Raw genomic sequence first — 26,990 nt, forward strand, 5'->3', positions numbered from 1 at the left:
TGCCATCAAAATATTGATTGATTGAATTTCACCTGTACCTAGATTCATTTATTATATTAAATTTTACATTTTATCTAACTAATAATGTATAAACAGCCAGTTTCCATTCTCACTAAGCATTCAATTCATAACTAGAAATTAATAATGTCGGGACTCCGTAATATTTCACTACATTCATATGATAGAATTGATTGGAGTGAATATGCGAACAATCATAAGCAAAAATGTTATGAAACGCTCAGGTTACAACTATATATAGTATTAAAGAACGATGATCTGGTCAAATTTATGTTTGATAATTAAACATGCTAATACTATTAGATAATATATCAGTACCATTCTTCCAAGACAAACTGCTAATGCACAGAATGTAATTTTTCACAATTGAAGCTGCCTACAATATATGAAGACTCCCCGATTGCAAAACTGTACTTGTTATCAATATTCACTACCTCCAGACATTAGATAACAGAAACTTCTAGCAATCTTGCCAGTAGAATCTCCCGTCAGTATAGATACAGTTCTCAAATGCTCTACTGTCCCTCTAAGGTTCCAAGGGACTCCTTGAGACGTCGTTGTGCTTCTTCTCTCCGCCTGGAAAAGCAATGGAAACAACTTTCAGAGAAAAATTATGGAACATTTAAGTTCAAATAATTTTCAAATTCTATCAGCTGTTACAGTCCCTACACAAAGATCACTTCTGCCTTGTAATAGCTTCAAAATACCACTGCTCGTAATAATATCAACTCCATTTGCATGACACATAAAAAAGGAAGGAACTTATAATCATGGCACTGTGTTGTCATAACTGAGTTATTTGTGATAAATGATTAATGTGGTACATATTCAGCATAGACCACGATGCTCAATTGATCAGCCAGTTTGTGATGCTGACAATACATACTCACCATACAGCTCCTCAAATTTCATAATGATGCTACCCCCTTAACCCAAACTAAGCCAACATCAAAATTTTACCCAAATATGAATCAATTTTACACTATTTATGAGAATAGGTAAAGTTTTCAAGCACATCAAACATGGCCCAAAAGTTGTAACAAATATACCCTTTGAGACTATTATTTCAGAACGAGAAATTACTGCAAAACCAATGCTCCTAGACACCAAATCTCAACCCAAGGGTTATGATGAAGTGAAGTGGTAGACCAATCAAGTGTTCGAATCCGACCCACACCAGGGTTGGGCAAGGATAGAGAAACAAGCCAGTAGACAAATATCATACACTAGTCAGAAAGCACATTGTTATTTGTTTGGCATTAACCTATAACCTATCACACAGCATGTGAAATGAGATCATCAACAATTCACCGTTATCACAATAATAATAGGGCTATTCAAACCCTCAAATAATCCTACTGTAACTTGTATAAAAGGACTGAATCACACCTCTGAATTCTCAAAAAAGTTTCATTTTCAAGCAGCTTGTAAGTATTTCACTAAGGTTTGAATAAATCATACCTCTTTATATCCTCCACAGCTTGTTTACGGCGCTGTATCTGAAGCTCTAGGATATGTATTAATGTTGCTCTAGCCTGGAGTGCAAAAGATGCAACACACGGAATGTGAGCGGGTGGTTTCTCAAACATGAACCAAGAAAAAGATCTTGTTCACATAACAATATTCTACCTGATGAGGACGTAATGAATTGAGAAGATGATGCAAGTTCTTGAATATAAGAGATATGTCTTCCACTCTCCTGGCATATTGAGATGGTCTCTCAACAAGGACATCAGAAAGTTCCAATATGTGCAGCTGCAATTCTCTGTTCAGTGACCTCAATTCTTTCTTGAAATCTACACAAAGTAGCAGTAAGAATTTCATTGCCAAAATCATTTTAGCAGCAAAAATATGATGCATGTATAAAAACTTGTGAATGCTTAATGTCCCTCTACAATCACTTTATAACACTTTGGTAAATATAAGTGAATAAGAAGAAGAATCTCCTGCCACCTTCCTAAACAATCACTTTCTAAAACTTATGAATGCTCAACGTCCCTAAACAATCAATTTATAATGCTTGGTAAAGATAAGTGAATAAGATTTGAAGACAACTAAGCAATGTGATCAAGGTGACAATCATAATAACTGCCTTGAGATATCCCATAAAACTTAGTACTACGGCAATCCCAATAAAACAAAAAGGGACTACTGGTTTCCTAACTCTTTGGATATGTATACCTGAACAGTTGTATATACATTCTCCAAAGAGTTGTTACCAATTCTTACAGACTACAGGATTGCAGCCATTTTCTAAAACCTTTTTAGGGACTTATCACCCCGCACAGGATATGTAAGTGAGCAGATACTTTCTCAGTGATGATGTCCTCATTTCTCAATCAAACTCTCAATTCATCGTTTGGACAAAACTCTATAAATGAAGCAGCACAATTACAACAGCATCAGTCGAACAAAGTCTGAACTCTTGCAATCTTTCCTCCAGAGAATATATTAAAAAGAATCCATTTATAGCCTTCCACTGACACTGATATTTAAATATTAAAGTCACAAACTAAAAGATCATACCCAGCACCCTGCCTTGGAAAAGAAAAAAAAAAATTTCCCGTGTAAATAGGTTACAAGTTAGCATACGCCATGTGACAAATTTCAACTCCCAGTTCAAAGTCCTGATTAGAGATAGAGAGTGTCAATAGGCAGATGACAGCCATGATGTCAAATGAAGGTAAAAGGTGCCTAATTTTGATAGCAAAAGTCCATCCTAACCAAGAACTGTACCCCAATCATGAACAAGAAGAAGAACTTGAAGCAAAACTTTGGTCCAAACAAATTACTTTCTGATATAAGAAGCGGATGAGGGGCTTCCCGAATGGATCAATCATCAGCTAACAAAATGATGGGAAGTGACTATCTATCATAAGAGATCAGGCTACCACGACTAGAACAAATAGAATAAAAAATTCATGAGAAAGATCCATAGCCCTCAACAAGTAACTCCTTTCCGTAACCTATCAAAGAATTGCAAGCCTAGGGCATCTTTGGGACTGAGGTGCTGCAGCTATTAATGCACAGCTGCTATGGAATAAATAACTAACTCTCTAGTATAAGCAGCGTGGTCATTGAATAATAGGTACCAAATAAAAATGAGTGCTTTACCAAACACTTTAGCTCCTTTGGTTTCAAAATTGAGCAGAATCGAGACCATAAAAACATACCCTAATCAGTGATGACTGACATCAAATTGAATCGTGTTATCAAATAAATCTAATCCCAATTAGTTAATTATGAACAATACCCAGATTGGAGAACTAACTATTGTCAAACAATAGCAAAAATACTAACAAGAGAAAGCAAAATCTAATCAACATACCAATATTTGGTCCTTTTGGGTAAAGCTGACGCACTCCTTGCTCTTCTAAGCTCGGCAGCACGTCATCAGTCTACAAATAAAGAAAATTAACGAAAATTTGGACTTACAGCACTTTCGAACATTCTCAATTCGTGTAAGAAAAATGACATCTTACAGTGTAGTTTCCACCGAAGCAAATGTAGGTCCCTTCAATTGGCGGAGGAGGCTCCGGAGCGGAATTAGGGTTTTGAAGGTATTCTTTGTAGAGTCTGTAATAGGGAGGCGGTGGTGGATATGCAGCTGTCGCCATTGCTATCACTCTCCTCTAATCAAAACCTAAAACCCTAAAATAGTTCAAATTCAAGACAGTAGATCAAATTAATGGACAATTTTGGAACTTGGCAGTTACGAGTTTTGCTCTTTCTTTAATATTTTGATTGGTCGCCGAGAAAACACCAGAAACGGAACGACAGAGCTTTCCACGGAATTTTATTAGGTAATGTAAAATAACATCTGGTACTTTCATGTTATTAAACATTACAAATAATGACACAGTTTGTCGTAATTTTCATATGGCCACCTCGAGATTTATTTCATAGGTCTTGTTAGTATAACTTATATCAAATTAAAAAAATACTCTTCATCGCTTATTCTATATAATAGATTTTTTGCTCCATACTTGTTAATTTATTATATTTCTAATCATCAAATCAGTTGCATTATTGTCTCTATTGAAATTAGTATCGAAATGGTTGGTGATGCATTAATCTTAAACATGCTCTTATTTTATGTGTCTATATATTTTTAATTCATATCTATGGTTTGATGACAAGCTGACACATGATTCTGATCCAATGTATTTTGAACCTACTATGCTAACCGCGGTTAACTTTATTTTAAATTGAAATTTTGATTTTGTCATCTCCTTTGTATCGAGAATCTATTTCATAACCATTAGGCTTTAATTTAATGGAAGAACACTTTCTTTCACTCAAAAACCAGTGAAACTAATCATGAGAGTTTAAATTCCTTACATAATCTCTTTTACAAAATGTGAGTAGGTGTTTCATAATTAAGTGAAGGCATTCTTCTTACTTACGAAATGTAAGTGCAGCAACTGTCCTTCAAATATTAGCAAAGATAAAATATAGACAGTATTATATAAGATTTAATATAAACCAATTTTAATAATTGTCTGATGGTAAATATCAGTAATAATCTTATATAATATCAGTTGTAATATGAGTAATGGTCTCATGTAATTAAAAAAAAAATTCTTTTTCATAGAAATAAAAAAAATTGTCCTTATATTGGAAATAATCTTATGGTAAAATAAATCAAAACACAAACTACCTTATTTAAAAGATATCATACACATAACATAGTATAGTCAAATGACCAAAAAATGGACAAAATCTGATCATTTGACTGTATACGATACCCTAAGGTTTTGTTTGATAAAACTTTTCAAGTATAACTTATTAAGTAGGACTTTTATTTGTAAAGTTTTTATAAATAGAGTTTTTAATAAAAAAAAATTAGTTGTTTGATTGTCAATGAGAACTTTTAATAAAAATTATAAAATTACTTTAGTAGGTAAGTTTTTTAAAACTATGTTATGAAAAGAACAAAATAAGTAAATGATATTTTAGATATTTTAACATTTAAAAAAATTCAACCTCTAATCCTAAAAACTCAAAGTTTGAGCTTTTACTAATCGAGGCAAAATAGTTTATTTTAATCTTTAAAAGCTCTACTAAAAAACAAAAAACCAATAACAAAATTGTTGAGTTTGAACACAAACAGAAGCCAAAAGAAACTCCACGAATGAAGCAAAGATCCAAGAACTCACTCACAAGATCAGAAACCTGATCTTGAACACTAACACCAGACACAACAATTCAAAGGGAAAAACTAGCACTCTTTTATTACTCAAAATGATTACAAATCTGTCAAGTTTCGTAGAAGAGATTACAAGATTTACAAGGACACCAGAATCACTCAAATTGGATGAAAAATGAAAGAGAAATGTGAACCATATCAGATGCCACAAGTCAGCTCTGTTTATAAAGTATTTTTCTGAGAATTCCCAGAGACTGCTAACAAACATAACGAACTTTAAACACGTCAGCAACGAGTTTGCACATTGGTCCTCAAACTTAAGTCAATCTGCACGAAAGCCACAGAAGTCTTAACTCTTAGCATTTAACCCCCTAAAACAGAAACTGATTCTTCACAATCTCCACCTTGCAGACTTGATTCAGTTTGACTCTTAACCATAAAAGTTGCTTCAAAAAACCTCTTTAAGCACACAACTTATCTCTTGATTACACAAAGTAATCACTGTAAATTAGCTATGATTCCCATCAAGTTTACACAAAACTTGAACTTAGCAGTGGGAACTACTTTTGTAAGAGCATCAGCAGGATTTATATCAGTGTGTATTTTGTTCACTGACACAGCACCTTTAGATACTTCATCTCTAATGAAATGGAGTCTCACATCAATGTGCTTAGTCCTTTCGTGATAGATTTGATTTTTAATAAGGTGGATGGCACTTTGATTGTCACAGAAAATGGTGAAAGTTTTCTGTTTTAACCAAAGCTCATCCAAAATCCCACCAAGCCACTTTCCCTCTTTTACTGCCTCTGTTGCAGCAACAAACTCAGCCTCTGTAGAAGACAAGGTGACCACAGATTGAAGAGTTGCTTTCCAGCTGATCAGACAGCCATTCACCATGAACAAGTAGCCTGAGATTGATTTCCTCCCATCCAAATCCCCTGCAAAATCTGAGTCTACATATCCCACTATACTTTTCTCATCCTGCTTTGACCTTCCATATAGCAGACCATGATCTGGAGTACCTCTAAGGTATCTCATAATCCACTTAACAGCATCCCAGTGCTCCTTTCCAGGATCACTCATGAATCTGCTAACAAGACTAACAGCATAAGCAATATCAGCCCTAGTACACACCATTGCATACATGAGGCTCCCAACTGCCTGAGCATATGGAACTTCACTCATCAAAGACTTATCTTGATCTGTAACAGGAGCTTGCATTTTTGAAAGTTTGAACTGAGATCCAAGTGGTGTCTGAACAGACTTTGCATCCAACATATCAAATCTGTCAAGAACCTTTAGGATGTACCTCTCTTGACTGACAAATATAGTTCCAGCAGCTCTATTCCTTATAATATCCATCCCAAGGATCCTCTTAGCACATCCAAGATCCTTTATTTCAAATTCTGCATTCAACAGGTCTTTGAGCTTCTTGATCTCACTTCTATCTTTGCTAGCAAGTAGCATATCATCCACATACAGCAGAAGATAAACAGCTCCACCTGAATTTGAGCTTCCAGAGTACACACAGTTATCATATTTGCTTTTGAGATAGCCCTTGGAGATCATGAACTCATCAAATCTCTTGTACCATTGTCTTGGAGACTGCTTTAGTCCATAGAGAGATTTGTTTAAATGACAAACATGATCTTCTTTTCCTTTGATTTCAAAGCCCTCTGGTTGTGTCATCAAAATTTCTTCCTCAAGCTTCCCATGTAGAAAAGCTGTCTTCACATCCATCTGATCAAGCTCCATATCAGTTAGAGCTACCATTGACAGTAGCATCCTTATGGAGCTATGTTTAACCACAGGAGAAAAAACCTCAGTGAAATCCACACCTTCCTTTTGTGTGAAACCTCTAGCAACTAATCTAGCCTTGAATCTTGAAGCTCCAGCTCCTGGAATTCCCTCTTTTCTTTTAAAAATCCATTTACAGCTTACCAACCTTCTGTTGCCTGGATCTTGAACAAGAGTCCAAGTCTTGTTTTTGTTTAAGGAATCCATTTCTTCTTCCATAGCTTTGATCCAGTTGCTACTGTCACTACCTTTCACAGCTTCTCTGTAGCTTGCTGGTTCTTCAATAGCTATTTCTTCTGCACTGTTAAGTGCATAAGCTATCATCCCAGCATATGCATATCTGGAAGGTGGTTTTGTCTCCCTTCTAGCTCTGTCCCTTGCTAGCTGATAGTCTTGTAGCTCAGTCACTGGAGTTCTTAAATCATCCACTTCAGACCTTTCTTGAAGATCTTCTGGAGCACCCATATCTTGACCCTCTCTGTCACTGCTACTGGATGACTCCACCTCAATTCTGGAATCCTTCCTTATTGCAGCTTCTTTCATTGATTCATCAGTATAAGGGCTGAAGTCAAAGACAGCAGAGTCATTGTCCTCCAGCATAGATTCCTCATTAAATGTAACATCTCTGCTGATGATGCATTTATGAGTGGCACCACACCATACCTTATACCCTTTCACCCCCTCAGGATATCCCACAAACACCCCCTTCAGAGCCCTTGAATCCAGCTTTCCTTGTTTTACATGCACATAGGCTGTACATCCAAAAATTCTCAGATGTTTGTAGTCTGCAGATACACCAGTCCAAATTTCTTCAGGAGTTTTGAACTTGAGAGCTGCAGAGGGACTTCTATTAACCAAGTAACAAGCTGTAGTTACAGCTTAAGCCCAGAAGCTTCTTGGTAACTTGGAGTTTATGAGGAGGCATCTAGTCTTATCAATGAGGGTTCTGTTCATCCTCTCAGCTAATCCATTTTGCTGAGGGGTGAACCTAACAGTCTTGTGTCTGGTGATTCCATGCTTCTGACAATACTCATCAAACTCTTTATTACAAAATTCCAGTCCATTGTCAGTCCTTAGTGCTTTCAGCTTCACCCCTGACTGATTTTCAACCAGAGCTCTCCATATCTTGAATTTCTCAAAAGCTTGATCTTTAGTCTTGAGAATGTATAACCAGACCTTTCTTGAGGAGTCATCTATGAATGTTACAAAGTATCTACCACCACTCAGAGATGGCACTTGAGCAGGCCCCCAAAGATCAGAGTGTGCATAATCCAATACAGCTTTGGATTTATGCAATCCCCTTTCAAACTTCATTCTGTGAGCCTTCCCAAAAATGCAATTCTCACAGAACTTCAGCTCTTCAACTTTATCTCCACACAACAGCCCCCTTTTGCTTAGTTCTTGTAAGCTTTTGGCACTCATATGTCCAAGCCTTAGATGCCACATCTTGGCTTTATCTACATCAGAACTAGCATGCAATGCAGACAGCACAGGTACTGATGACCCTTCCAACACATACAGTCCATTATTCTTGACTCCCTTCATTACTATACTGGAGTTTTTCATTACCTTTAAGCCCCCATGGTCAGACTTAAAGACATAGCCTGAGCTATCTAACATGCCTAAGGATATCAGATTCTTCTTTAATCCTGGTACATGCCTAACATGTTCTAAGGTTCTTGTCATTCCATCATACATTCTGATTTTGACAGAACCTATACCCATAATTTTACAAGCATTGTGGTTTCCCATTAAGACTCTACCTCCACCTATAGTTTCATACTCATGAAAGAGGGTTTTATCAGGACTCATATGGAAAGAACAACCAGAGTCTAGAACCCACTGACCTTCAATCTTTCCATTTGATGCCACCAGTAAGTCTGCACTTTGATAACCTCCATCAGATGATTCATCAGATGCTACAGCAGTATCTCCTGATTTTTCTTTGCTGTCTCTCTTCTTCTCAGCACAGTCTCTGATGTAATGGCCTGTCTTTTTACAGTAGAAACATTTTCTTCTTTTCATTTTTTCTTTCTCAGACTCATCTTCTTTCTTAAACTGATTCTTGTTCTTCTTTTTCTTCTTATCTTTCTTCTTCTCAGCTTTTGCCATCAACCCTTCACCTGGGTTTTGATCCAAATCTCCAGAGTGCCTTTGTATTTCTTTTAAACACAAGGAGGCCTTCACATCTTCTAGTGTGAGAGTTGTCCTCCCATATAGCATGGTATCTACAAAACCCTCATAGGATTTTGGCAGTGAACTCAGCAAGAAGAAGGCTTTGTCTTCATCACCTATCTTGATGCTTTCTACTCCTTCAAGATCAAGAATGATCTTGTTAAACACATCAATATGCTCCTGTATTGACACACCTTCCTTCATAAAGAATGTATACAGCCTTTTCTTTAAGAAGAGCCTGTGAGCAAGTGATTTTTTCATGCATAGAGCCTCCACTTTGTTCCAGATACCCAGAGCTGTTTTCTCCTCTGAGATTTCTCTCAAGATTGAGTCACTTAGACTCAAGATCAGGGTACTGTGGGCTCTATTGTGGATCTGCTTCATCTTTTCATCAGATCTTGAACTTCCAGCTGTTTCTGGATCTTCTTCTTCCAAAGCTGGCTCCAGTCCTTGATGAACAAGAAGTGCTCTCATTTTCATCTTCCAAAGTGAGAAATCACCACCAATGGTGAATTTCTCAATCTCGGGTTTTGGAAGTGACATTGTTGTGATCCCCCTAGGGCTCTGATACCACCTGTTGAGTTTGAACACAAACAGAAGCCAAAAGAAACTCCACGAATGAAGCAAAGATCCAAGAACTCACTCACAAGATCAGAAACCTGATCTTGAACACCAACACCAGACACAACAATTCAAAGGGAAAAACTAGCACTCTTTTATTACTCAAAATGATTACAAATCTGTCAAGTTTCGTAGAAGAGATTACAAGCTTTACAAGGACACCAGAATCACTCAAATTGGATGAAAAATGAAAGAGAAATGTGAACCATATCAGATGCCACAAGTCAGCTCTGTTTATAAAGCATTTTTCTGAGAATTCCCAGAGACTGCTAACAAACATAACGAACTTTAAACACGTCAGCAACGAGTTTGCACATTGGTCCTCAAACTTAAGTCAATCTGCACGAAAGCCACAGAAGTCTTAACTCTTAGCATTTAACCCCCTAAAACAGAAACTGATTCTTTACAAAAAAATTTTATAATAGCTTATAAGATTAAATAATCATTTATGACCATTAGATAAACCATAATAAGCACTAAGCATTACAGTCACTGCTTACTACACGAGAAAAAAATAAAATATAAACTAAAAAGTTGCATCCCGACCCATTGGTAGGGAATAGGCCACGACACGTGTCCATACAACACGATAATGCACGAGCACATTTCGATGGGCCATGCAACCAGCACTGCACACATGCGGGCTAGGCTGGACTTAAAATTTTAGGCACGTGGGCCTTAAAATCACGGCACGGTTAGAGATGGGATAAAGCACAGCATGTGAAAATGTCCACAATAAACACATTTTACTTTTTAATGGAAGTAAATTTAAAATTTTATGATTTTACAAATAACTTAAAATTGAATCTCTTAATATATTTTATTAGTGCAAGTATTTTAAACCTATTTAATTCTTAGTTTAAAAAAAACTCAAATTGATTTATTTTTACAATTTATTAAATGAATAATTGATATCATAATTGTAATAAATAAACTTATAAATATCATGATTTTATAAATATATATTACTGTTATTATGGATTATAATTTATGACTCTATGTATATTTAAGTTAACAATTAAGTTAACCTTTAAGAAAAAATTTTATTATTGTTGTTGTTGTTAAGTATTAGAAAAAGAATTCTGATATTGTAAGATCTAATTTAGTAATTAGTATTACATTATTTTACTATTATTAGTTTATTATTATTAGACATGCACTTGAGTTTTCAATTTTTGATTTTATTGAATTTTACTAAAGGCATATGGACTTGAAAAAATACATAGGCTTGAAAAAGGTACGCCAACAACTTAGCATGCTCTCTTAAAAAAAAAAAAAAACTTATCATTTTTTTTTTTTTGCTTAGGCTAGGCACAGCACAACACGGCACAGCACCGCACGACACAACCTAAGGCATGGCGCACAAGTAGCCTAAGTTAAAAAAAAAAAAAAAAAAAGCATGCCAAGGCATGACACGAAGCACATGATGGATACAAAACGACACAAGAACAAACATGTATCAGCATTTCTTTGATGGCCGGCATCTAGACATCACTAGTTGCATCTAGATGATCACATGTCATCTGGGTCAAGGGCGCGACATCTAGACCGTTGGTTATGGGCCCTATCTCGTAAGGTCAAAAGCAAACACCACATAAAGTGGAGACTATAGATATTTTATTGAGTGATGATACAGCCACAAACTTTTGTATAAACTTATCTTGTACAAACTGACATGACATTAATTTATTGGTTGAATGAAAATATAAAATAGTAAAAACAAATTATGTGGATCAAATGATATTTAATTCAACTAATCTTATTATGCCATATCAGTTTGTACAAGAGTTTGTGGTTATATCATTACTCTAGTTTATAACCCTAATTTGCCCTTAATTTTCGAGAAGTTGACCTGTACACTATCTCAGTTGTATGAGTAGGGTTGGTAATTGCGGGCTTGGGTTACGATTTCTCAAGCCCACACACAAACCCATATAATTCATACTAGGTCCAGGACATGTAAAAGTCCAAACAACTTGAATGGGCTTGGGCCAGACTTGGGCCTTTAATAATTTTGTTAAATAAAATTTTAATTAAGCTATAAGTAAAAAAAAACTTAAATTAAGATGATTATTATTATGAAACAAAAAAAATATTAATTGCTCTCTTGAATGGGTGTGGGCCGGTCACTTGTAAGCAAATATTTGCATTTCTTTTTCTTCATTCCTTTTTCTCTTCTTCTTATTGTTTATTATTGTAAATTTACGCAAAATCTCAAGACCCATATTTATTAAAAATGATGTTAATCTGGAATGGAACAAGTGATTTAACTCTTTTAATTAAAAAAGATTTTTTTATTTAATTTATAAATTAAAACTCCAGCTTTTTTGTAAAAGCACTTAACTAGGCCCACTAAGAGCGGACTTCAAAAATTTTTAACCCATATCTATGATTTTATGATGCAGCGGCCTAGACTATTTTTGCCAACCCTGCATATGAGGGTGTATTTGTAATTACAGGCACAGTTGGTCAATGTGCGAGGACCGTTGAAACAGTTGGGTAAAATACAAAAAAGAAAACCACCACTAAAATTAATCTGGAGCCATGAACTGATAAAGACGTGAAAAATAACGTCAAATTTTCAAACAAGAAAGGTAATTTTTAATCTTCTTCATAAAAAATTTCTCAGTTCAATATTATTATTGCATTTTTCTTGTTTGATCGAAACAAAATTAGAGTCGCATTCTCATTCGCTGGATCTTCAATTTAATTTTGAAATTTTTTTTATATGTCACCCTTGTAATTTCGAAGAATAAATCCAAGGTGATTCTCACATTCTATTTAATTAATTTTCTGTTATTTTGATTTCCTTTTTGGGTAAATTTATGTCTATGAATTGGAATTTTGAGTAACTGTGTTGAAATTGAGGCAATTTGGTATTTTGGTTATGTTTAATTGAATGCAATGCTGTTGATTTGAATTGAAATTTTGATTTAAGAAGTTGACCCATTTGTGAAGACTAAAGGATGGTTAAAATAAATAAATGAATAATCATACAAGAATCCGATGACTCAAATAATTTGGTGCCTCTGAGGATTGGGCTGTTCATGCTGAGGGTTGGACTGTTTTGGTTTTTTTTTGGATCTTCTAGCGTAAGGTCACTTATAGTGGAGATGAAATTTGTTTTACAGGTAACAGAAAGCAATGGACGTTACTTCTAGTGGTGCCGAAGTTGTACCGGAGAAGATTGAAGATAAGAAAGATGGAGGTCTAACATTTCATTGCAATCTTTCTGACACTGAAATAGTTCACAAGATAGCTCAAGAGTTCCTCCCTGGATTAGCTTCCGCTTGTGTTGACAACACCACGGGTGATATCTTCAGGACCCCTGGTTCGGTGGCTGTTGGTATTAGAACCGAAATGGTTGAGTATCTTACCAAGAGAAGTGAAACTTTTGTTGCTGAATCTGTTATCCTGGAAGATCCTGATCAGGCGGAAGTATCTGACCATCCTTATGACATCATTTCCGATTTTGTTGATGAATTTGCGCTATCAAAGAGAAATTTGTTTAGTAGGGTTTCAGGATGGATGTCGAGTGAAAAAAGAGAAGATAGAATAGATGATTTTTTACAAGAGATGGAAATAAGTGGATTTTGGTCGATCAACAGGAGGGAAGCAATTGCACATATATTGCTGAAGAATGTCGACTTCAAGAATGAATTTCACTGCAACATGAAATTCAACTCTGAAAAAGAACTAAATGAGCATATGCTCCATTGTGGCTTTATTTCTATGATCTGCCCAAATGAGGGTTGTAATGCCAAATTTTCTGCTGGCCATTTGGAAAAGCATGATTCAGTTTGCCCTTTCAAGATAATTCCATGCGAACAAAAGTGTCCAGATACCCTTATGAGACGTGATATGGACAGGCACTGCATTACGGTCTGTCAGATGAAGCTTGCCAACTGTCCCTTTTATGTAGTGGGTTGTCAATCCACTATACCTCAATGTATGATCCAACAACACCGTCATGATGACCTGCGTTCTCATTTGCTGTATATTCTTCAAAAACTTCACAGGGACAAACCTCTGAAGGTTCTCAAGAATCGGGTAGAAGAGCTTGAAAAGGTAAGTCAATGCACAATTGCAACATTTTTATTTGTTTGAGCAATGAACAGTGTAGCCGTTGTGATTATGTGAGAGAAAATGCAAGCACTCTATCAAAGGCATTTATGGTTTAGAATTCTAGAATCAGTTTTCTTTCATATGCTGCTTCTTTCCTCCCCCTCTCTCTCTCTCTTTAATAATTTTGAATGGTCATATGCTGGATCCTGTCCTTTGCTTTTATAATTCAAAATATAACCAGGCAGAGAACCTACCTATTTTCCAAAATCAAACTTATAATTATCCACTTCAAGCTGCAATTTCTTGATAAATGAGAGGAGTCATGTTATTAAACAAGCTTTTAAAAGATTGTCGAAACATATTCTGTCATTTTGCAACTTATAATAGTGGGGTACAATCTTAGGAGATGCCAAACACAGATAATAGGTCTTCTCATTTTGTTGAGTATACATAGATATCTTGAATTTATGATGAAATGCTAGTAGCCTATGATAAGAATAAACACTTTACAACTTGTCATAAAATCAATTCAACCGCTGATAGTTTATTCCAGTGGAAGTCACAAGTGACATTAAACCTTGACATATTGCATTTTTTATCTTGGTGTTTCTGATGTTTGGTAAAAAGCTTATGATTAGTTAAGCTGACTCTGTGTTATACATTCAAATTCTTGATGCTATGTTTTCTAGAAGGATAAAAACATTAACATTTTAGATTCTCTGATGTGATATAATTTAGTTTCTCAGAGTTGGCCATTTTCTGCAATCTGTATCTTTGTTGTTCTTGTGATTATACTCTTAGTCTTACTTCAAGTAGCCAAACATTTTGTAGCCCAACTGATTTAGTTGTATACTAACTCCTTGAAGTTATTTATGACTAATGTCACCATGTTCCACACTCTGTTTTCTTGATTCTATTTTTTTGAAAGTGGTGATATATCAGTCAATTTATAATTTCTTGTTCAGAGCAAAAGAATTTGATCTTTCTTGACAGTCATATTTCGACAAGTTGGCCAAAGCTCCAGACGTCAGATCTCTATCCTTTGCAATTAAAGATCTTGAAGCAAAGCTTGGGCCTTTTAAAGAGGATACTGTCAATCGCTATAGTGGAGAAGGAAAGGTTAATGAAGAAAAGAAAATCAATGAAGTGAAGCCTGATGGAGAAGGGACAATTAATGGAGAAGTGAACATTAGTGAAGAAGGAAAAATCAATGCAACTGACAAAGTAAATGAGAAAGAAAAGATCAGTAACAAAAGTAAACCTAATGAAGGAGGAAAAGGTAATGAACAAGAAAAGGATAGTGATGGAGACGTAAAAGAAGGGAAGTTTACAGAAGGGAAAAATAATGGAAGGAAAGTCAGTGAAGAAGACAGAATCCATGATGAACAGAATGTTAACAGGGAAGGGACAATTGATGGAGGGAAGATCAATAATGAAACGAGAGTTAATGAAGAACAGAAAGCTAATGAACCTGGAAAGGTCACTAAGGGAGAAAAAGTTAGTGAAGAAGGGAAGGCTAATGACACAGGAAAAGTTAACAAGGAAGTGAGAGCTAGTGAAGGAAGGAAAGTTAGTGAAGAAAGAAATATTAATGAAGGGAAAACTAATGGAGTGAGAGTCAATGAAGAAGAGAAAATAAATGCAGAAGGGAAAGTTAATGGCAGAGATTAATTAGTGAAGGGAAAAATAATGAAAAAGAAAAAGTCGAGGAAGCTGAAACTCAAGTTTAGACCTATTTCTAATGGTCTTTTGAGCAACTTCTGTTTACAGATTGAGAAATTTTTCACATTATATTAAATTTTCCATATGCAACTTTTTTTCTTTTTGGGATATTTTAACGTTGTCTTTACAACAACTTTTGGTGTAAAATTTTGGAATTGCCTTCTACTACTTGTACCGACTTCGTTCACTTGTCACATTTATATTTATTATTGCAACTTATTTGATATGAGTTAGGGAATTCATTGGAGAAGTTTCTCTTTTCCCTGGCATTCAGAGAATTTTACCTCTTTTTCGGAATTTCCACATGTAAACAGGAGTTATGACTATAAATTTATATAGCAGAATGCCAGAATTCTCCTAGCTTTTGTGTACAAAGGGAGTTTACTTAATGGAGCTCATGCTTTGGGTTTCCTATCAAAAACCAAAATACATGCATTGCAAAATAGAAGGCGCGATGGTTAAACCGCAAACCTCTTATGGCTTCCAATTACATGCACACAAATCATTGATTCAATCAACCTGAGAAAAATTCCGACAGTGCATCCGATTTTCAAAACACAGATGCACATATAATAATTCGGGAAGAGTAAAAATTCCACGGTCAAAATTCAATTCCATTTCAAATAAATATAAAACAAAACGAAAGGTTTAAGTTAATACAAATAATTTCAAAACCAAAAAGATCAGACAAAAAAACAGTTCACTGGAAGAGTCTCAAAGAACTCTTTCTCCCTCTTTAAGTAGTGTTTCTAAGTAGTTTTGCTGATATGATTTCCTTAAACCCGAACTCCCTTGTTAAGACTGACCATTCGGTTCGAACCATCCATTTGAGATCCCCTAGCAGCTGCAGCCCTTCCAGAATATCCACCAGATCCTCGTAGTTGGCCCCTAGAATAACCACCGGCTTGGCCTAGTGCCAATGACCTTCCACCACCCCCAGTAAAACCCGATCGGCCTTGCCTTCCCTGATTGTAGGATAAGTTGTCCTGCCACTTGCCACCCATAGCACCTGTCACAGCTGCATAGTCTTGATTATCTCTCCGCCTAAGAGACAGGTCCAATCCACCACCAGTCCTTGACTCCATTGCTCTTTCATTACTTTCAGCGAGGATGGACAGCTTCTCTGTTAACTGGAATGCCAGAGCCTGCAACCTTGAGTGCTCAACGTCGTGGAAGATGATGCAACGGGTCGGCTGGTCCCAACTTGCATGAAGTTCCTCATTGATCATCATCTTACTAACTATGCTGTGAGTTTGCACTTCTGAAAGGTCAAACATTTTTGTGAGTTGGTCCAAGCTTAGTGAATCATAAGATGAGGTGAAGGTAAAAAGGTACGTCCTCAGAGCCTCTTCCTTAATCTTGGCCTTAAGCATCTCAAGCACGCTCTCCCGGTTCCTGAGTAGCCTCCAGACATCAAGAGAATTGATAACATCAAAAGCCTTCTGGAAGTCTCCCTTGGTGAGAGCCCTGGTGGCTGCCATTACATGATCCCTTACATTTTCAGGGGGGCCGGTAAAAGTTTGCCTCTCACTCACCTCAAGCAACCGGCGGAAAGTCTTGCTTATGACCTTGCTCTTAGCACCATGGGTATTGGCTGCCATGTTAGGCACCTCGAGAAGCATTGCACAAATCAGATGGACAGCCTCCAGGAGCTCAAGATTTATGTGCATATGGTATGGCATCTGACGTCTCCTTTCCAGCCTTTCCTGGTAAAAACCAATAATTTACAATGAGTGAGCCTTTAGGACAACATCCCAAAACAAAAGTCTCATTTTAGTTATCTAATAAAAATTATGCACAATAAACAAACAAGAAACGGGCTTTGCAATCCATTTGTCACAACATAATAATTTCCACATCACAAATTTATTTCAGGCCAATATGACTGCACCATCCTCTACAGGCAAATTCTCATTATCTTTGGACAATGAACATAATTTCCACATGAAAAATATATCCAGGGCTCTTCCATATGTTGGTCATCCTTTTTCCCAAATCAAAAAGGTAAATCTACGGGAATATACTCTATTTAGAGACAGAAGACCAGCAATGCACGTTATGCAACCTTATGTCTCACAATAAAAATGTACAGTAATCCTCCCTGTATCATCAAATCATCCCCTTCAGAGTGCAAAATGATACCACACTATACCATAATCATTGTCAGCCAATTTACAGGAACATGCAGCCGCACGATAGAAGAAAAAGACAGTTGCATCATATAACAGATCCTTGACAAAAGACAGTAACTCACACAAAATCTTAATTCTGAACACTGAAAAAGTAAGTAAACAAATAAAGAATTACAATCCAGACAGATACTTAACATGACACTTGCCATCCCAAAAAGGAATGAAATCTTTCATTAGTCTACAAGGTAAAAGCCAACAACGATAATAATTCAACCACACTTCTATGAAAACGGTGGACCCCGACAGCAATTTGAAAACTGAGAATATCATCAATCACAAAATAGGAGCCAAGAGTTTTCTAGCTATATAAAACAATTATGATAACAATATATGTAAGCCCATATAAGAAACCATATGCAAATGTAAGTACCTGTTCTGGAGTCTTCTCATGATATCTACTTTGTGAAATACCTTGGGCAAGCAACTCCTTCACCTTTCCACCCGAATACAGCTCAGAAAGGCAGCTGTGTCCTTCAGCATTCAGTCCAACACGAAATGCACAAAGACCAAGCTGTGCCATAGCTCTATTGAAAAGAATCTGGGATAGAACATCCATTTGCTGAACATTATCTTGTAGATGACTCATAAGCAGCAAGTCACGGGCAGTTGAAAATTCATCCAAGAGCGCATGATGGTAAATATCGCAAAGCATCGCACGGGCCTTTGTCCTCTCATCTCCATACTTGTATATAAGGGATACAAGCATATCCATCATTGTTCTGCTATTTTCAGGAAAGGTTGGTTTCCGAGGCACAAGCTCAGGAACAGAAATAAATGCAGAAGGGCCCCTACTCTCCTCCTCAATGGCTTTTTCTCCATTATCTCCTTCGTCTGTCTGCTCAGCCAACTTCCTCATAGCATCATAAACCTCTTGTGGCTTATAATAAATGAGCTCAACACGCCTTAGAGCAACCTTGGAAGCAGCTTTAAATTCCCCAGCCTGTTCTAAATATTCCTGGACATCTTGTGCAAGAACCAAAAACATAGGTTCATCCCTAAGCCTTTCAACATACTCACGTGTGTGCGGGTCAATGCTTTGCAAGCTCTTGAAAAACTCTATATCTATTCTCTCAACAAAGGCCACCAAATTTCCCCACACCCTAATAGTTCCATTATAGTCTGCTGCCTTCTGTGTCTCATTCTCATCAGGCTCAACCATGTCATTAACCACAATATTAGGATACTGAGTAAGAATGTCAAGTACAATAAGCATATTCACCACACACTTCTTCCAGACATTAATAGGCATGTGTCCACTAAGACCAGGATTAACATCAAATTGAGCTGAGATAAGACTAAAAAGAATCTCCAACTTCTGAGCAGGAGTCTTAGCAACCTTCGTCAAGAAGGTAAGTTGCTCAACCTGCTCAAACCTTCCAGTTCCCTTCCTACCCCGAGCAGCCACAACCTCCTTAAACTTTTTGTTAACAGTTTCCCAAGTGATCTCACTAGGATTCTTAAATTGCTTGTCTATTGACTTATCTCTCCTACCCGTCTGCCTCACCCAACCACTGTCATTAGCATCCTCAGCCTCCTCTCCATCGTCATCATCATCGTTATCAGATCCTGATCCGGCCCTAATGTTGTCAGGATCCTCCTCAAACTCTTCATCCTCATCCTCTTCCTCCTCCTCTGATTCCTCATCCTCATCCTTCACCTCCTCACTCTCAGGATTCTCTCTGTACTTATTAATCAAATCCTCATACTGCTTATTATTCTTCTTCAGCTTCTGCTTCATTGAATTCAAGGCCTTAGCATTGCTGCTACTCATCTTCTTCTTTGCTTCCTTATTTGCCATCGCTTGATTCAAAAAGTCCTCCAACATCACAAGAGCTTTGATGTAAAGAGTAGGGACCTTCTCGGCCTCAGTCACCCTCATGACCTTATCAAGCTGCTTATTAATTTTGTCAAAACTCTCTTGCAAGCTAACCCAATCATTGATTTTCATAGCATTCTTCATCTGGTCAACAGTTGCCGCCATCTCCTCAAACCGCTTGTCTTTAGCAGACCTAACAACACGTTTCTGACCATCAGAATCATCACTATCACTAGCATTAGCCTGCAGGTACCTGCTTCCAGCAGTTTGGGTGGTGGTCTCAACTCCCTCGTTTTCAACATCATCTTCATAGTCACTACTCTCCTCCTCGGAGTCACTTCCACCCTAATAACACCACACAAAAATCCCTTTTCAAAAACTATGAAAAAAAAAACTAATGCTAAATTAAAAATTGCTTATTCCTGATAATTTCAGTATAATTCAAAACACAAAATTTACGATAATTATGGTAAGCAACCGAAATCAATATCACAAACCTGAGTCCAAAATCTCGACGCCATGTTGTTCTTTCCTTGTAGATGCGTGAAATCAGAAATCTGATTTGATGAGACAAAACAAAACCCAAAGGAAAAGAAAAATCAAAATCTACCGCAAAACAACGTACCCTAACGAACTAAATCGCACTGCGAGACATTAAACAAAATAAATTCCGTATTATATACAAAAAATAAATTAAAATTATTCCTGATTTGAACGGGAAACAAACAGAGAAGTGAAAGCTTACTGCTGCTCGCGGCGGCACAGAGGAAGAGAGAGTGACACAGAAGCTAGGGTTTTGTGAGATGTTGGAAACTGAACAGAACAATCAAAATTTGTACTGGATGTGTTACCGTTTAATAGTCGGTAACAACCCGGCCCAAATCAATATCCATACAGGAATCGAGTAATCACACGTGGGCCACTGACATTTTTCCCTTTAGAGCCTGATGATAATTATTGTTTTTTTTATTTATATATATTTTATTTAGGGTTAATTTTGTCCTGCCCCCAAATGTTTCAACATTTTTCACCGCGTCCCCAAATGTTTCAACAATACTCACTCCACACCCAAATCTGTTATTTTGACCGTTTATTCTAACGGTCAAAGGGTAAATTTGAAAATTCATATCCTAAATATTATTTGTTGATGATAAATTAAATTTATTTGATAATTTAATTGATGAAATTATTATTAATTACCTTTAAATAAAATTTTTTAATGTAAACATTAATTATTAAATTAACATTTTATCTCATTTTATTTTTCTCTAATTCAAGATAAGGGGTATTTCGGATATTTACTTAAATTTCAAATAGCTCCGTTAAATATAACAGTCAAATTAACGGAATTGAGTGTGGAGTGAGCATTGTCGAAACATATGGGTGCGTGGCGAAAACTGTTGAAACATTTGGGGGTAGGACAAAATTAACCCTTTTATTTACCACCTATCTTTGTCTTAAGCTACCAGCTACCAAAAACTCATTAAAAAACTTCTAATCTTACGATCCTCGTTTGCGTTTATTGAGATTTTTGCATGTTATATGCTACTTATTAAAGCAAAATTTTACCAATTAAAACATTATACCTTTTTTTTTCGTATTTAATTATGTGTCGTATGTGAATTTTCATTAACACACAAGTCCTAAGTTGATGGGAGTCCCCATATATATTACATTTTATTGATGCAACAAGTATTGAAGCATGAGAGAAAAACAATGAAAGTCTTTTTGGTTTAGCGCCTTGAATTTACAATCTAATGTCTCACCATGGATTTATTGGAGAACTTAAAAAAAAAAATTGTACACAAATAATGTAGAACATTGGAAGAAATGAAATGTCAAATAGAAACGATAATTAGAAAATGGAGAGAAATTTATTTTTCATTTTGTTGTTGTGAGTAACATTGAGCTTTACTTATACCAGTTAGAGAACATTAGAAATGCCCTCGCAAATAAGTCCATATAAAAACACTACACAAATCGTCACAAAATATCAAACATCTAAAATTTAGATTTAACCATGGAGACGAAATTAGATACTAAAAAGAAATGATTGGTTTGCTAGATATGCAACAAAGGATGAGAGAATATATATATATATATATACATATATATTAAGTTAGGGTTTGTAGTACACACTAAACAAAAAGTTTTAAATTATATAGAAACAACATACATTTATAGATAAATTCATATAAAGTACTGCAATTATCTTGGAAATCAAATCGTCGCAAAAAATTAAAGATCTAAATCATTTGTATTAACTGAACACCCCATGAAATAAATTGATTGACGTGTTAGTTGTGGCATATAGAATGAGGGAAACAAATATAGCAAAATAGGGGTTGTATGAAACTTAAAAGAAAAGAGAGAGAGAGAGAGAGAGAGAGAGTTAAAACGTATAAAGCAAACAATATATTTTTGATGAGTTTGTTCGTGTTTATTATCCATATTTTTTTAATTCTAAAAATAAAAAAATGAGTTATTTACCAAACTAATTTCATAATTAAAATTACCCTAATTTCCTCATTATAATGATACTAGAACTATTATTGCTTTAACTTTTTATTAAAAAATAAAAATTAAAAATATAATTGCTCTCATTGTCATTATTATTTTCTTTTTGCATTTAATTACTGTCATATCATATTTTTATTGTATTATCTTCTAAGGGCCTGTTTGGATTGCTTTTAAAAGATTTAAAACTAATTTTGAAAAACTACAACTAATTCTAGTGTATTATAAATTTTTCAAAAAGTTATGTTTAGCGAAATCACCTTATTCTCTAGAAGATTTTGAAAAGTATAAAAAGAATAGTTTTTCCAAATCTCCTCATATATATTAAAAAATTAAAATTATCCTTATTCAATTAGGAAATCAAATTATCAAATTTAAATAGATTATTATGGTTACCAATTATATTGAGATAATAAAAAGATTAAATTAATAAAATAAAAAATTTATATTAGTTATCAATTAGTATATGTAGAAAAAAATTATATATACATTTTTATAAATTTATAAATAAAATTTATTCAATATTATGTTTATTTTAATCATTTATATTGTTACAGTGATTCAATAATAAGATTTACTAAAGACAGACTACTGCTTTAGAAACTTACAGCACTTTTAAAAATAAATTTTATTAAATATTTAAATGATTCTTTTTACAAGTAATTACTTTTATATCACAGTTTAATAATAATTATTTTAAAACTATAATATTATCAAATTTAACTAGATTGTATTACATTGTTGTTCTTACTCACAAAACCCAACTCTACACCAACTCCGACCCTCGAACGCAATCAAATATAAATGATACTATATGCATGCACTGGGAACCAAAAGAAATTGGGTTACTTAAAAGTTTGTAGGCCGAGTATGATTGGAATATTTCGAGTTTTTTGTTATTGGTAACTAAATACACCCACCCCTTCTCATGTGCTGAGTTAAAAGGGGAATCTTCTTGGAAAGCATTTGGGTTCTTTAATGATAAGCCCAAGTGAGGCTGCGAGGATTGGGTCCAAGTGGTCCATTCAATGCCAATACAAAATTTGACCCAACAAAGGTATTTTCATTATCAAATGCGATTGGAATCTATCAAAATAATATTTATTCACCGATTCACGTACCAAAGTTTACCTATTATTTAAAAACAAAAAAAAAAAACAAAAGTTTTACATATTAAAAAACAATAACCGGAGCGAATAAAATTACACTAATATGCAACAATTAAAAGAATATTACAAGAGTAGCCTTCGTTATTGTTGGAATGCTCCATAGTCCATTCCATTACCAAGAAAATGCTAAAAGCTCAACTTGATGTAAACAAGAGTACAAGACATGTCCAAGTCAAAGTTTTCTCCTAACTTGTAAGTGATACGAAGATGGGTGTAAACAAAACAAAGACAAAGTCTTTGTCGAAACTCCAACTCTAGTAGGAGGAAAGAGATGATGATGACAAAAAGGCTCGACGAAAATGGAATTTGATGAGTAAAAACTGGTTAAGCTGGAGTGAAGGAATGAGTTGTGTTGACTGAATTAGATTGAATGGGGTTCTAGGGTTTGAACTTTGAATGTTGAATGCTTCAATCTCGATGATTAGTAGTAATTCACAAAGTTGTGATGAAATAATAGAAACGAGTTACAGAAAGAACGTGCAAAAAATGACGATAATGATATGATTTTCAGCTCGTTTACTGACTCCCACGCTTGGTTTTTCTATTTTCGGGTAGTTTCGTCAATATTATTTAATTTCCAATTAATGAACACTTGCGTTATTTATTATGCAATTGCCATTCCAAAAGAATGTTAAAAAAAGGGTCAAAATTGAGCAGCGGTTAGTGCACAAAAACCATGGGCACATGCAGTGAAACGAGCAGCTTGGTTGATAATTTTATTGAACAGGGAGACGACAAGAGAGAGAGAGACAGCAAAGGAAAGTTCGTTAAACGCCAAACCCTAAAATAAAACCCAAAACGTATCATAAGTTTTTCTTATTCTCAACTCAAGTTATTATATAGGCAAGTGTCTCGAAATCGCCTCTTATTTATTATTTGAGCATGATTCGTATATTTTCTTGTTATGAGACTATCTTAATTGCTATTGAAACTTGAAAAATCTCTAATATGTTTACATTATTGATTCAAAAGGTGTTAAGACACTCAACAATTCACTTCTCATTTTTTATGTGAAAAGGAATTTAAGTCTCTTTATAAGCATTATTTGATAAAGATTTTCTTAATGTTTCATTTTAAAGTATCATATTTAATAAGCTATAAGCATATTATTGAAAGAACTCATATTAAATAGAAGAAAAAAAAAAGTGGTACGTTTGAGCAATAAATCTCACATAATTAAGATCATCACTCAATCATACATGGGTACAATTGAAAAATAATTATAACAAAATTCAAAAAGAATATGCATTGAAGTGGGAGTGTGTGACAACTGAAGAGCACAGATATTGGCCCACTACTTAATTATTGTTATTATTATTTTTACACACAACATATTGCCACAAAAAATGGCAGCCGTTTATCTCATTTTTTCGAAACCTGCGGTCCTTGTGAGTCTGTGACCGTGCTGCTGCGCCACAGTTTGGGCAATTATCAACTTATTCGCGTGTGAAATTTAATGAGGGGGAGTGCGTCAGAATGAGTGAGTGTCGGTGCTTTGGTTTGGTGAAGCGCGTTGCCAAGACGCCTAATGCTGATTGATCAGATTCGTACATTTTCTTAAAGAGTTATATGGAAAAGGGAGACACATAGCTGCCTAGCTGGGTTGGTTTATTTAATTATGTGATTAAAAATTCCACCCAAATCGTACAGATCCAATAACTCATAAGTCATAATCCCTCATCCACTACCAAAATTAGTGTCTCCCGTTTGTTTGTTTAATCATTAACGTTGTTTTTTTTTCCCTCTTGTGCTTTCCAGCTCCACTTTGTTGTTGATGTGGATTGACTGCTCTCATTTTTGGAAATTTATAACTTAGAAACACACCCACTTCATTCGATTGCCTCAAATATCATTTTTTTTTTCTTTTTAGGGTATTTCTTGGTTACAATAATGTAAGATTGATACAACTTTTTTGTATACATTTCTCATTTGAGATAGACACTGCCTCGTTGGATTAATCTAGGTCAATTTCAACATATTTCAAAGACATTATGAAGGAAAAAAGAGAGAAGAAAAAAAAAAAAGAATTGTTGGATCTATGTAGCCATACAATTTCTTTATCTATTTCAAAGGTAAAATTATGAGGGACATTTAACCAACAAAGTGAGGGAGCATCAAAAGAAAATAAGAAAGCAAAGTTTGAATTTTTTTTTTTTTATAAGTTTGAAAAAAAACTGGATTTGGCTTCAGTGTGTGGGGAGAGCAGAGCAGCCGGGAGCTCAGTCAACACAAAACCGAGTGAGATTTGTTTTCATTTTCTTAAATTCTTTCATTTTTTTATTAATGAAGTCCAATCGGCCACGTGGAATTAGTCCGTATGGTCGAACGTACAAGCTGTGTGCATGAGAATACGAGAAGTACAGCTGGTGTAATGCCACGTAACACTGTGTACGTAATTGACTTTATCTGTTTGAAAACTCACTCTACTCTACTCTTATACGCGTGAATACAGTCCCCCATCACAGCAAGGCAACGCAAATGGTGCGTGGATGTGACTTGCTGGAAGCACGAGTGGAAGTTTACTGTTTCTCGCGACAGCCTACGAGATTTGTACTTTTGGGTACAAGCACCGCAGAGTGGCGGTGGCGGTTGAGGTTGACTCATGACTGTATGCTCTGTCATTTATTTTTCTCACTTTTTTGTTTTTGTTCGAAAGAAATGAAAAATAGAGTAAATGGCACCGTTTTTTTTTATTAATACTTTTTATTCGTTAATTCAATTTATATTTTTATTTTTTACCATATTCTGATTTTCAATTTTGAAGAGTCAGGCCGTTGTATAGGGATGGCAAAATAATCCGGACCCAGCCCGGACCCAGACGAACCCGGATAATCCGGGTCGGGTTGAACCCGCACCGGAATATAAAAAAATTTTGGTCCGGAATAAATTTTAATAATCCGGATATATCCGGGTCTGGGTCCGGGTTTAGGTTAACCCGGACATCCGGAACCCGGACCCGGATATTTAATTTTTATATTATTTTTTAATTAATTTTATTGATTAATCTAAATGTGTTATTGTTTAGAAATGTATTAATTTTTTATTTTTAAAATTTTTAAAATTAATATTGATTCATTGATCCGGGTTCAAAACCCGAAATCCAGAAACCTGAATTTTTCCGGGTTGAACCCAAACCCGGACCCGGATGAAAAAATCCGAGTTAAAATCTAGGTCCGGGAAAAGAAAATGGTATCCGGGTCCAGATCCGGAAAACCCGGACCCGAATTTTGCCATCCCTACCGTTGTACGATGCTCAACAATAAAATTGCTAAGCAAAATATGAGCAATTTTATCCCGACAAACCTTTTTTTTTTTTTAATTTATAACATAAGCATGTTAAATTTGGGCTATATTTGTGATTTGGGCTGGTAGCTGGTAGGTTAATTGAAAAATCAAATTGTACAAATAAAAAAAATTAACAAAATCAAGTAAGACTATTCAAACATTTTTAAGAAGTTGATTGAAAAAAAAACATTATTAAGAACTTGAAAAATCAAAATGAAACTTTATCTTATAATTTTATATTGACTATTGACCATGGTCGAAGTCGCAGGAGACTATGTACATCATTCATTGACAAAGAAATTTCCTTCTCTTTTTTTTATTAATCAAAACATATAATTTTTTTGTTGACACTGGTCAATGAAGAAAATTATAAACAAAAAATAATTTGATCATTATAATTTTTTAGTAGTACAAAATGTACCCAAATTCCACTTCAATCTGTAATTTTTTTCTAAAAGAGTAAG

At 35.2% G+C, this 26,990-nt stretch overlaps 3 protein-coding genes across 4 annotated transcripts; 1 reads left to right on the forward strand and 2 right to left on the reverse strand.

The window, feature by feature from the left end:
- Positions 1-230: 230 nt before the first annotated feature.
- LOC102624512 (mediator of RNA polymerase II transcription subunit 7a) lies at positions 231-3,798 on the reverse strand. Its single transcript, XM_006481621.4, has 5 exons — positions 3,501-3,798; positions 3,347-3,416; positions 1,648-1,814; positions 1,480-1,553; positions 231-594 (listed from the first exon to the last, which is right to left on the reverse strand). Exons 1-5 carry the CDS (start codon positions 3,633-3,635, stop codon positions 534-536), a joined length of 507 nt encoding a protein of 168 aa, XP_006481684.1. The 5' UTR covers positions 3,636-3,798; the 3' UTR covers positions 231-533.
- Positions 3,799-12,214: 8,416 nt separating this feature from the next.
- Positions 12,215-15,825, forward strand: LOC102624039 (uncharacterized). 2 transcript variants are annotated; one of them, XM_006481619.3, is made up of 3 exons: positions 12,215-12,354; positions 12,892-13,828; positions 14,819-15,825. In XM_006481619.3, exons 2-3 carry the CDS (start codon positions 12,905-12,907, stop codon positions 15,494-15,496), a joined length of 1,602 nt encoding a protein of 533 aa, XP_006481682.1. In that variant the 5' UTR covers positions 12,215-12,354; positions 12,892-12,904; the 3' UTR covers positions 15,497-15,825. The 2 variants fall into 2 exon arrangements, with proteins under 2 accessions (XP_006481682.1, XP_006481683.1); XM_006481620.4 differs by lacking the exon at positions 12,215-12,354 and adding an exon at positions 12,363-12,523.
- A 315-nt stretch (positions 15,826-16,140) lies between these two features.
- On the reverse strand, positions 16,141-20,437 carry LOC102623750 (eukaryotic translation initiation factor 3 subunit C). The gene is made up of 4 exons (XM_006481618.4): positions 20,301-20,437; positions 20,053-20,112; positions 18,110-19,900; positions 16,141-17,253 (listed from the first exon to the last, which is right to left on the reverse strand). The coding sequence occupies exons 2-4, from the start codon at positions 20,074-20,076 to the stop codon at positions 16,324-16,326; spliced, it is 2,745 nt and encodes a 914-aa protein (XP_006481681.1). The 5' UTR covers positions 20,077-20,112; positions 20,301-20,437; the 3' UTR covers positions 16,141-16,323.
- Between the last annotated feature and the right edge of the window lie 6,553 nt (positions 20,438-26,990).

This window comes from Citrus sinensis, chromosome 6 (assembly GCF_022201045.2).
Source record: "Citrus sinensis cultivar Valencia sweet orange chromosome 6, DVS_A1.0, whole genome shotgun sequence".
In the NCBI taxonomy this organism is placed as follows: Eukaryota; Viridiplantae; Streptophyta; class Magnoliopsida; order Sapindales; family Rutaceae; genus Citrus; species Citrus sinensis.